General features: G+C 41.8%; 1 protein-coding gene across 1 annotated transcript in view; it reads left to right on the top strand.

Annotated features, from left to right (window-relative positions):
• The window catches only part of PLPP7 (phospholipid phosphatase 7 (inactive)), a 33,257-nt gene extending 23,561 nt beyond the window's left edge, over positions 1 to 9,696 (top strand). Inside the window, exon 2 of the mRNA XM_044661319.1 lies at positions 8,515 to 9,696. Coding sequence (XP_044517254.1) covers positions 8,515 to 8,879 — 365 coding nt within the window. The 3' untranslated portion in view covers positions 8,880 to 9,696. The remainder of the gene's footprint in view (positions 1 to 8,514) is intronic.
• Positions 9,697 to 13,078: the final 3,382 nt, after the last annotated feature.

Raw genomic sequence — 13,078 nt, 5'->3', positions numbered from 1 at the left:
TATATATATATATACATATATATATATATGTACTTAAAAATATATATTACTTCTTTCCCTCCCCCTCCAGTACCGCAGCTTCAATGAATAATATCTATAGCTATATAATTTGTATATATATTATAACTTAATGAGACATTCAGAAAAACAAACTAAAAAAACATAAAACATAAAAACATAAAAAATAAGCTCCAAGTGTGTATATTTATATTACTTGAAGAAATAATAATACCTTTTTTGCTTATTCTTCTGATCATTTACTTCTATTTATTTTTTTAATTCTGCTCCTTATAATTTTTATATAGCAGGATCAGTATGTATATTGTTGTTCTGATTTTGATGTCTGTGCTACATAGTACTTTATATAAGCCTTCCTCATGGCACAATTCCAGTTCTAATTCAATAACCATTTATCAAGGTCCTGTTAAGTGCTAGGGTTACAAAATCAAAACAGCCTTTGCATTCAAAGAGTTTTATTCTATTAAGAGAAGGTACAACAGCTACACAGATAGTAATTTGAGGAGAGAATTCTAAGAACTGGGGATAGGGTGGGAGGAAGGAGACACGGAGAGAAAAGGAGTAGAATCAAGGAAGGCTTAATACAGAAGATAGAAGCTATGCCTTGAGGAAAGGAAATTCTGAAAGACAGAAAGGAGGAGGGAGTATATTCTAGGCACGGAGGTTAGGAAATGGAATGACATTTGGAGAAAAACTCATAGTAAATTTTGGCTGGATACAATGGGTGTGAAAAGGAAGTAGCAGTGAAATAAGGCTAGAAAATTGTGTTAGAACCAGACTGTAGAGAACTGTAAATACCAGGTTAATGAATTAATATCCTAAAAAAAGAATGTCTTAATCTGGAGTTCATGGAGTGTGGCGGTCCAATTTTAGAGGGGTCCTTGAACTTAGATGAGGAAAAAAAAAATCACATGGTTATTTTCACTAATTTCTTACAGAAATGAGCATTCCCTTCAGTTATGAACATGGGTAAAACATTAGTCTAAGAAGGATTCCAAGGGCTTCATCAAATTGCCCAAGGGATTCACTAGAAAAAAAAGATTAAAGACTCCAATCCTAGAGATATTTAGGAACCGCTGAAGGATTCGGAATAGGAGACTAATATGAACAGAATTGTTTTGGTAACTATGTGAAAGAGAGATTAAAAAGAAAGACTGAATTAAAAGGCTATTATAATAGTCCAGGTGAAAAGTGATCAGAGCGAGGAATAATTTTCAAGAGAGGAGATATATTCTTGCGGTGTTATAGAGGTAGAATCAGCAGGACTTGGCAATGTTTAAGATTATCAATAATAGAGGAGAAAGAATCAAGGAAGACTTTGAGGTTATAAAGCTTGATGACCGTGAACATGGTGCTTCCCTTAACAGAAACCAAGAAGTTTGGAGATGGGTCAGGTTTAGAAAGGAAGATGGAGAACTGGGGTTTGGACGTGGTGAGTTTGAGGTACTGTTAGAACTTCCTTCTGGAAATATCTAGCAGGCAGCTGGAGATGTTAGGAGAGAGATTTGAGCTAGATATAGAGATTTGAGAGTCTTTTGAGTGGAGCTGATAGTTGAAAAGGTAATGGATGGAAAATATAGAAAAAGAGTGGAAAAGGGTGCCTGAACACAGACTTGAGACATTTAGTGGGCAGGACATGGGTGATACCTAATCAAAGACTGAGACGGGAACCAATAGATAGGGAGGAGGAGGAGGAGATCCAGAAATATAATAGAATTGAGAGGAGGAGAAAGTTTCCAGAAGGAGGTCAGATTTTGGCAGAGGAGGTGATCAATTCAGTAAAAAGTTACAGAAAGGTCATGTGTTAACAGTTTATTCAGCTATTTCCTATCTATTAACATATGGGCCATTTAAAATTATTTATTTTCAAAAACTGTTACCTTTCATCTTAGAATCAATACTGTGTATTGGTTACAAGACAGAAGAGCAGTAAGGTCTAGACAATGAGAGTTAAGGGACTTATCCAGGGTCACACATCTAGGCAGTATCTGAGGCCAGATTTGAACCCAGAACATCCCATCTCTCAGCTGAGCTCTCAATCCACTGAGCCATTTATCTTCCCCTTCATATGGGTCATTTAAAAAGGAGTTTCTGTTGTTATTGGAGGGGTGGGGTTATTTGTTTTTTACGGAAATTTAAAAGCTTCTTACGGCTCCTGTGTTATCCCTTGCTACTGAGTTCACTGGTTTCTTGGTGGGCAATATAACATAACTAGTATTGATGGTTCATGGAAGGTCCTTGCAGGCCTCTGATAAAGAGAAATTTCTCTGGGATTCTGACATTCTTTGATTGTTTTCCTTGTGACTCTCAAGTAGCCAGACCCTAGAAAAATGGCTGCAGAACTTTTAAATTCAAATACTAAAATTTTGGAGCTACTAATACACTGTTGATGGAATTTTGAATTGGTCAACCATTCTAGAAAGCAATTTAGAATTATGGTGATGTATAACCCAGATCAAATTGCTTGCCAATTCTGGGATAAGGGAGGCAAGAAGGGAGAGAGACCATTTGGATCATATAACTTCCAGAAAACTTATGTAGAAATTTATTATTACATGTGATTGGTTTAAAAAGAAAAGAATTATGGTGAAAAAGTGACTAAAATGTCTGTACCCTTTGACTCAGAGAGGAGGAGGTCAATGATAAAAAGAAAGGCTTCATGGACACCAAAATATTTTGTTCTTTAGATGACAGCAAAGAGTTAGAAAGTATATAGCCATGGTTTGATGAATGACCTAACAAATTATAATACATTACTATTACAAAATATTATTGTGTCATAAGAAATTACAAATATGAGGAATTCGGGGAAGCATGGAAAGACTTTCAAGAACTGACACAAAGTAAAAGAACAACTGACACAAAGTAAATAGAACCATGGAAACAGAATAATTGATGACTACCACAATAAACTAATCTGTGGCTAAAACAATTGGCCACTCTGTTGATATAAAATAGGGGCTAAGCTTGACCCAAGAGAAGTCAAGAACAAAGATCTCTGTCCCTTTATTGTAGAGGGGAAATACTATGATTATGAAACATTTCATATACTGCCAGACTGTTAATATCTTGATTGGTTTAACTGAGTTGTTCCCTTTCTCATTTTTTCTTTTATAAGGGATGGATTTTTGGGGAGAGGGGAGAGATAGATTTGGTGATGAAGGTGATGCAGAAACAAAAGCTACCTGTAAATTGAGAGCCAGGCCTGGAGACGGGAAGTCCTAGGTTCAAATCCGGCCTCAGACACTTCCCAGCTGTGTGACCCTGGGCAAGTCACTTGACCCCCATTGCCTACCCTTACCACTCTTCTGCCTTGGAGCCAATACACAGTATTGACTCCAAGACTGAAGGTAAGGGTTTTTTAAAAAAAAAAGATACCTGTAAAAAACTAAGAAAAACATAAAAATCTTAGACTTAGAAGGAACTATAGATAATGTGTTCTCTCTATCACTGTGGGTATACCAACAGAGTTGGGATGATGAATTGTCTGAGATGTCCTAGAGAAGATTCCTTGTAGAAATAGATTAGACTAAAATCAACAAGCAATTAAGTGTCTCCTATATTCCAGGCCCTGTCCTAGGTTCTAAGGATACAAAGATAAAAGTAAGACAGTTTCTGTCTTCAAGGAATTTACATTCTCAGGGTTCCCTTCCAGCTCTGAGATTCCAAGTCTATTGGTGAATCTAGTTTCCTTCATTTTACAAATCATAGAATTATATGATACAGAGCTGGAAGGAACTTTAGGTGTTCTCTAATCCAGACCTCTCACTTTACAGCCAAAGGAACTGAGGACCAAATAAGTAAAAAAAAAGTTATTTAATGGTAAATGAAAGTTTATTGTAATGTGCAGTGACGCCCAGATAAGGGGATTGGCTGTTGATATGGAAGTGGGAGTACCTGAGGCTTCCCCGCCCCTGGGGATTGAATCAGGAATTGGCCCTCATGAGCTCCAGGAACCTGAGTCCCTCAGAGACAAAATGACCAAGCTGGAAATTGGGGAGAGAGGGTCAGGGATTGGAGGGCAGAGAAGATGACTGAGTATCCTATTTTCTTCTCTCTCCATCCCCTTCTATAGGGGACTTTGCTCTCTTCCCAGGGAGAACAGCTGGGAAATCAAGAACACAAATGACAGGGCCAGGAGAACAAGGAACAGACTCTAGAGACTTCTTAGAACCATCAAGTCCTAATGAGTAATCACAGCACCCCTTCCCCCACCTCAACTCCAAGCTCCCTCACTTGCCAAAAGTAATATGGATTAATGGCTGAGCCTAAAGCACAGAATTATAAACATAAGAGAGACTTTAGAGAGGATTTAAACCAACTTATTTTCTATTTTTTAAAATAATTTTCTTTATTTTAATAACAAATTTCCACATAAATTTTCCATTTATTTGAGTCATGTTTTCTCCCTCCTTCTCCCTTCCTGACCCCTGGAGTTGACAAGCAATTGTCTGGTTTATACATGTATTATCACAATTTATTTTCTAGAAGAGGAACCTGAGGCATCTGATAGCACAGTGAACAGAGTTCTGGACCTAAAGTTAGGGAGCTCTGAGTTCAAATGTGATCTCAGAAACTTGCCAGCTGTGTGACTCTGAGTAAGTCATTTAACTTTTGTTTGCATCCGTTTCTTCAACTGTAAAATGAGGATAATAAAAGCACTCACCTCCCAGAGTTATTGTGAGGACTGGATGAGATAATATCTGGCAAGCATTTAGCACAGACACTGCCACAGTAACTAGAAAGCCCTTAATAATTATTCTCTTTCCAGAGGGTCTCATCCCCCAGTCCACTCACCACTATGCTTTCCCATCACAAGGCATTAGCCTCTCACACAGACACCAGAGGGTAGCCTTTGTTCCTCACCTAAATCTAACTGGATATGTGGGTTAGGGGAGGGTAGAGGCATCCAAGTTAGCCTCAATGAGCCTTGAGTGACAGCACCATTTGCATCTATTGCAGACAGGCCAAGAATCAGTCATGCTGCATGCTGGCTTACACGAGGGTAGCATTACCTCTATGGAAAACTTCCTGCAGAAGCCGAGAGGGAGGAGGCAAGAGTTGGGGTGGGGGGAGGGAGGAGTGGTTGGCAGTGTTTTGGGAGACTCTAAACTAGTTATTTGGAAGACAAGACACGCTATCGTTCAGATTCCCAGCAGCACCTCCTCCCACAGGTCCCGGCATGGAGCTGGAACAGTCTTGCAGACCCTGTCCCCAGACTACCCACAAGATATGATGTTTTAATTCATTCTATCCCTGGCCCCGCTCCACCCCACTCCCCTTTTGCCGGAAGTCTTTCCCCGCTCCTAAATTTCCCTGCATGCCCTAAGTCCACTCCCAGGCACGCTACTCCCGTGGAATCTTGCCTTGCTTAGAACCCAGTGATTCCTGCCTCGACATGTGAAGACGCAGGCGGGCCAGCTCCGGGCCTCCTGGGTGGCGTTTTGTGGTGGGGGAGGGGGAAGAGAGGCGAGGGGGAGGATTCTCATCCTGGCCCCTGGCTAGGAGGGAATAACTAAAGGTCTTCCTTACAGGGAGGATTCTCCTCTCCTTCCCTCAGTCCTGGCAAGCATTCTTGACTGTCTTCCAACCCTCATCCACCAGACTCAGACCTCTTGACAGACACTCCCCATTTGGGCAGTTTGTCTTCGGTGTGGCCTCTTTCCCTGGGTGGCCACACCCTGCCTGTCCAGGGGGAGGTGCTGAAAGGAAGTAACTAATTAGCAAGAGGGGAGCAAGAAAGACTAGGGGCTTCCGACCACACGAGCCAACGGTCAGGTACTGGATCTACAGCCTAGGTTTGCCAGGGAAAACTAAGGAAGGCGAGGGGAAGGCTCCATTAGAAATTATTTCCGGGCAGGGACTTTCGTACTGAACAAGTAAGGAATGTTGATGGAAAGTTCTCGGGGCAGATTGGGAAAGCCAGAGTGCCGTCGTTTTGGCCTCTGCTGTAGCCCACAGACGGGTTGGCTTGTGTGGTGGCCCAGCCTGCTGCTTCAGACTGAAAAAGGCCAAGCTAAAAGTGGGAAGTTCCTGAGCCAAGGGATTTCAGGAGATGCACTTAGTGCCCTTCCTCCCTCACAACCTATCCCCCTCCCCTCTATTCCTGACTCTGTGCCCCCTGTGGGTGATTATTGCAAGGATTTGCCCAAGCCTATAAATAAGGAGCCATCCTTAACTGGGAATGGTGCTCTCAACTTAATTCCATTCAATTCAATTAGCATACAGAGATAAAAATTAGCCCCTTCCCGCAAGAAGCTTATGCTCTATTGAGGATACGTATTTATTTTATTTTCATTTTTTGTCATTATCTATGTCTTATTTTCTTAAACAATCCTTATTACATTTTAATCAGATTCTGACTACTTAGAAATTTTGCAGACCATTTGCAGTAGCCATGAGTTTGACATCTCTGCTGGGAGATGCACACTTTAAAAGTAAATGATCCAGGGGCAGCTGGGTAGCTCAGTGGAGTGAGAGTCAGGCCTAGAGACCGGAGGTCTTAGGTTCAAACCCGGCCTCAGCCACTTCCCAGCTGTGTGACCCTGGGCAAGTCACTTGACCCCCATTGCCCACCCTTACCACTCTTCCACCTATGAAACAATGCACCGAAATTAAGGGGGGGGAAAAAGAAGTAAATGATCCTATAAGTTTCATAGCTAAATTCCAAGAGCAGAATTGAGATAAAACAGTGATGGTGAACCTATGGCACAGGTGCCAAAGATGGCATGCAGAGAGCTCTCTGTGGGCTGACCACCTTTCCCCCCAAACCCCCTCCCCAGAGTTTGTTCCTAGAAAGATAGTGGGACTTGGGCAGAGCTGCTCCCCTTCCCACTCTCCACCACACCTGATACCTATGACATTTTTTTCACATCACCTGCCCTCTATCCAGTAGCCCAATGGGTATGCTTCCTCCTTCCCTTGTCTGGGATGAGGGAGGGGTGGGGTGCAACACTTGGTCTCTGGTAGGGTGGGGTGTGACACTCAGTTGGGGGGAGGCAAGTGTGGTAAGGCACTTGGTCTAGGTGATGGGGCAGGGCCTGGCATTCCTCTCTAAAAATCACTGGGATAGAAGTTGGGACTTTCAGTCTGCCCTTCATTGAGATTACTTTATTAAAAAAAAAAAAAATCCTCCCCTTCTGTCTTAGAATCAGTCCTGTGTACTGGTTTCAAAGCAGAAAACTGGTAAGGGTTAGGTCAGGGGTTGGCAGCCTTTTTGGCCCTGAGAGCCATAAACGCCACATTTTTTAAAATGTAATTTCATGAGAGCCGTACAGTGCTCACATTGCGTGCTCCTGTAACAGCACCTGAAAAAAAAATTAACTTTATGGCTCCTGTAGATTTGTATGGTAGGAAATTAAGGCAGTTAAAAGAGCTGGATTTGGAATCAGAGGGTCTGGGTTCAAATCCCATCTTATATACTTGCCACCAATTTAATTGTGAGCAAATCACTTAATCTCCTTGAGCTATAGTTTCCTCATCTGTGATATGAGGGTTAAAACAGATTAGGAAAAGTGATTTATCTGCCATCTTTATGTACATGACCCTAAAAGTCCTTGTCTAAAATGAGATGAATGGATTAGATGGCTTCTAAGATTCTTTTCAGCTCTAGGTCTATGATGTTATTATCCTCTCATTAGAGAAGAGGTAAAGTTGTCCAGTGGATAGAGTAGTGGGTTTAGAGTCAGTCAATAAACATTTAATAAGCACCTACTATGTACCAGATATTCTTCTAAACCCTGGGGATATGAAAAGGGGCAAAAGATAGTCTCTTCCCTCAGAAAACTCACAATCAAACAAATAAGTACAAACAAGCTATAGGCAAGAAAGAGAAGAAATAATTAAAAGAGGAAAAGAACTAGAATTCAGAAAGTTTTGGAGAGTCTTCCTGTAGATGGGATTTTATGTTGGACTAGAAGGAAGCCTGAAAAGCCAGTAGGCAGAGATGAGGAGAAAGAGCATTCTAGGTATGAAGGAAAGTCAGAGAAGACCTAAATTCAAATCTGACCTCAGACACTTATTAGATATATGATTCTGGACAAGTCAGTTAACCTCTGTTTGCCTCTATTTCCTCAACTGTCAAATGAGGATAATATTAGCACATACTTCCCAGAGTTGTTGTGAGAATTAAATTAGATAAATATTTGTAAAGTGCTTACTTAGCACTGTGCCTGGCACATACTAAGTGTTAATAAATGCTTGTTCTCTTCTTGTCCTCTTCCCTCCCTCCCCACAAAAAGATTAAGGGAGTAGAATAACTTGCCTATGATTATATAGTTTATTAAAGGTAGAATAGGAACTCGAATCTCTGTCTTCTCCATAGATGTCTAGAGTTAGAAGGTCAAGTCTGTGGCCAATGAACAGTGTTGAGCTAACTGGTCCAATGTGGGGAGCCAGCTCATTAGCCTGGCTTCATTAGCATGGTGTCTTGCCCAGGTGAGTTAAACCATAACAGCTATATACATCTCTGATGATGCCATTTCTTTTTCTGTCCAGCTCTTCTTTTGGACATCATGACTGTGGCTGGAGTGCAGAAGCTTATCAAACGACGAGGCCCTTATGACATGAGCCCAGGCCTCCTGGACTACCTCACCATGGACATTTATGCCTTCCCAGCTGGCCATGCCAGTCGAGCCGCCATGATATCCAAGTTCTTCCTCAACCACCTTGTGCTAGCTGTCCCCTTAAGGATCCTTTTGGTGCTCTGGGCCTTTTGTGTAGGCTTGTCAAGGGTTATGATTGGGCGGCACCACATCACTGATGTGGTCTCTGGTTTTGTTATTGGCTACTTTCAATTCAAACTGGTGGAGCTGGTCTGGATGTCCTCCAACACCTGCCAGATGTTGATATCCATCTGGTGAATAGCACTGTCAAAGCTTGACCTTTTCAAGAGAGGGGAGGAGAATAGAAAAAAAAAAAAACCTTTTAATGGAAAGAAGTTGGAGCCATTCCCTCTTGAATATGTTATTAGACTCCCCATTTTATTTCCCCATTATATTTTGGTGACCAGTATCCACAGGTTATCCCAGCCATACTTAGGGAAGCAGGGGTTCTTGAAAAATACTACTTTCCCCACCTTGCCCCCGAATACCCAGAGTTATTTTGACTTTCCCCTATCATCTCAAACCCGGTGGAGTTTCAGCATTTCAGAATCAATATTGCTAAGCTCCTGCTATAGGGATGTCTTCAGATGTCTGATAGTAAAAGAGGAAAAGTCAAGCTGGAAAAAAGAGGTGGTTTCTGGTCTTCACCTTTTGCTGTTACTGTTGTCAAGTTTTTTGGCTGGTGCTTGTAAATTCCAGACCCCATCCCTTCAAGAAACACCCCATCATCCACATTTTGATGTGTGGGCCTGGCAGCACTCACCATAGATGGATACTCAAGCCAATATCAGAGCTCAGACATTTGGTGAGCCAGCTGGAGAAGCTCTTTTCTGCAAGTCTTGTCAACGGCTGGCTCTTCCCAGGGCACTACTGCATCCTGGCCTTTGGGAAGGCCAGTGCTTGCCCACCCTGCTGTACTCAGAATGGTAGACTAGACAAAGCACTGGCTAGTGTCCAGTAGCATCCAGCACTGCTTTGGCCCCCAGGGGCCGGACTCTGTGTGACCTAATAGGTCTTTTCCAAGTCAAACTTGTATAATTCTGTATTTCATGTGTCAATATATACAATATGCAAATGGGCCAGTTGGGGTGTTTTGTTTTGTTTTGTTTTGTTTTCCTAGTGGGAAGAGTCACTTTTCATGGCTCAGCACTTTTGTTGCCAACTTGTTAAAACACAGTGACTACATGGAGAAACATAATTTGCTTTCGGAGTATGGGCTGAAAAACTCAGGGGATTCCAGAAGGTCCCTAAAATCTTCTGCCTTTAAGCAGACAATTTGCCAACCCACCTTAGTCAGGCATAGAGAATGTGCTTACCAGAAGATGACTTGAAAATGCAGTAGACCTTATTAGTATTTTTAGCTCTCAGTTTCACTAGCTCCAATGAAGTTAGTGTCCCATGCTGGAACTTACCCCAACCCAGTGGAAGGTAGTGACCTCATTAGGTTGGTCCCATCAAAAGCTTTGGGCCATGAACAGTGCCAGAAAACTTCACTTCTTTTCGTGGCCTACTGGGTATCTTGCATTGGCCAAGATCAACTGTCTGTTGGCTAGACTTTTTTACCTGCCCTACCCCCTGACCCTGGGTTCATAAAGGGAGAGAATCACAGGAGCAAGAGCCTGAAAGGGAAATCATTTAATTGATTTGTCCCCTATAATCATAGAAACTTTATTTTGGAGCCTCCTACCCAGGGGTGTTGTGAGACTCAAATGAGATAATGGATGTAAAGCATTTTGCAAACCTCAAAGCATTATATAGCAATGCCAATTATTATCATTATTAGCCACTGTCACCAAGTGCAGCTAGGTGGCTCAGTGAATAGCGTAATGGCCTGAGGTAGTCAGGAAGATTCATCTTTGTGTGTTCAAATCTGGTCTCAGACACTTAGCTATGTGACCCTGGCAAGTCACTTAACCCTGTTTTCCTCAGTTTCTTCTTCTGTAAAGTGAGCTGGAGAAGGAAATGGCAAACCACTCTAGTTTCGACACCAAGAAAACCCCAAATGGGGTCATAAAGTGTTAGACACAATTGAAAATTCTCAATCTGGGAATGACTCAAGTCCCTGACTGTTCTATGCAATTCTGCTATAGAGCAAAATAGGGGTATACTCATGAATGTTTAAAAAGTAGGCTTTTCAGAGGAGAGAAAGATGCAAATAATTTAAAATTTAATCTGCATTATTAACCCTTAAGGCTAGATAATCAACAAAACAATAGATCAAACTATGAAATATAGATTTCTGAGGTGTTGATCGCACTGAATATTGAACAATTTTGTCTCACAAGCTGGTTAGAGCTGGCTCCTGCATATATCTACCTCTGTACAACATCCTTGACAAGTGATCATTCCACGTTCTACTAAAACACTCCCAATTGACAGGGGATCACTACCTCATAAAGCAGCTGATTCCATGACTGGAAAGCTTTTAGATGTTAAAAAGTTCTTCCTTAGGTTAACCTGAAATTTGTCTCCTTATGAATTCCACCCACTGGTCCTAGTGCTGCCTTCTAAAGCTACCCAGAATAAATAACTTTAATCATTCTTCCACTCAACAGCTCAGATATCTGAAAATAGCAATCCTACTTCCCCTTCTCCTTCCACGTTTCCTCATTTGACAGGTTTTCCAGACCCCTCCTTATGCCTATCACCCTTCTTGGGTCACTGCTAAGTTTGTCAATGTTCCTGTAAATAGAACAGCAATTAATTCACTGCTGACTGCTGTCCTGAGAACCCAGGACTAAGGTCAATCAGTCAAACACTGGGAGAAATCAATCGATCAAGGATACTTAACTCTCAAGTTGCTTGTAAGTCCCAGATTAATCATTCCCACTAGCATGAAAAATCATTTCTCTTCTCCCATCTTTAAAACTGGATAGTTTGAAAGCATTATAAATACCTTCTACATATGCTATGAGATGTTTCCATTTAAAGTGCCCTAGGCAAGAAGAGATCTATGGCAAGCCTTCTTCCCCTTCCCACCCCTTCCATCTGGCTCTAGCAAGGAATCTGTTCCTACCATACACATCTAAATTTCAGGTTTCCTGTTTGGGCTGGTACATGCTGATAGTTCATCTCAGACTACCTGCTGCAGGTTGGGGCCTGTAGATGAGAACAGGAGCATTTGTTTTCTGGTCCTTTGTCTGAAACCTCCAACCCCTCCTGCTCAGAGACTCTGGAAGACCCTGGGAAGGAGGTGACCTGGATAGAACAGAGGGCTCAAGGCAACTGCTCCATTATAGATGATGGCTTTCAAGAATTTGAATTCTCTGACTTGTCAAACATATTTCAGAGATCCAGTGTTTTCTAGATAATAGTATTGATCACAATCATGGACAACAGCCCTGGAGTCAGGCTCTTGTTCCCTTTGTGTCACTAACAAGCTGAGTGGCCTTAGGTAAGTCTAGGCTTCTGTTGTCATTAGAAATGATTGAACTAAACAGTTTCCAAAGTCCTTTCCAGCTCTAATAAGCTCCGTATTAAGTTCCTTTCAGCTCTAATGTATGTTCCAGGATCCCTTTCAGCTCAGACATTCTATATCAATTAACTTCTCTGGGTCTCAGTTTTCTCATCTGTAGAATGAGAGAACTGGATTGGATCTCTTCCAACTCTAGACCTATAATCTTTTATTCTAAGATCCCATCCAGCTTTCACATTCCATGTTCTAAGATCCCTTCCAGCTTTGACATCCTGTGCCTCATCCCCTGCTCTAGAGTCTACATTCTAAAGTTCCTTACAACTCTAACATTCTATATTCTAAGGTCCCTACTAGCTTTGGCATTTATGAACCATAGTCACTAAAAGCCCTTTTAAAATACACTGACTCTTCAGCATGTCTGATGAGGTTGTGTCAGGAGCTGGCACTGGGAGGGCTAAGGGAAGGGAAAGGAAGGGCTTGATTCATGACTGCACCAAAGGAAAGTTCTTCACCTTTACCTCTTTTGGAGTGAACCCCACAGATGTTTAAGCTTTTAAACTTCTGGCAAAAGACAGGGAGTGAATTTGGGCTTGATAGGAGATGGACAATCAAGGAGGTATGGTCCTCTAGGAAATTCATTCCACAATTCCTGGAGAAATCTCAGAAAGGAGGAAGAGGGATTCATGTGGGCTCAGCAATAGCTGTGGAAGAAGTGTGTGGGCTTGTGTGTGTGCATGTGTATATACACATACACACTCATCTCTGTGATTAGGTCTGACTGACAGGAAGTGGAGGGGTGGGACTGTACCATTTTACAGGAAGATGACAGCCATAGTTATAGTATTTTAGAGCTAAAAGAGACTTTAATGACCATCGAGATGGTCCCTTCATATTACAGATGGGGAAAACAAAGCACTTGGTTAAGTGACTTGCCCAAACTTACACAGAACATTAGTGGCAGATCTAACCCTATAACTGAAGACTCCTGATTCTTTTGTGTTATTGTTCAATTGTTTCAGTCATGTCTGGCTCCTCATAACCC

The sequence above is a fragment of the Gracilinanus agilis genome, chromosome 2 (assembly GCF_016433145.1).
Source record: "Gracilinanus agilis isolate LMUSP501 chromosome 2, AgileGrace, whole genome shotgun sequence".
NCBI lineage: Eukaryota > Metazoa > Chordata > Mammalia > Didelphimorphia > Didelphidae > Gracilinanus > Gracilinanus agilis.
Note: the sequence above shows the minus strand (reverse complement) of the source record. Positions and strands in the feature narration are given on the sequence as shown.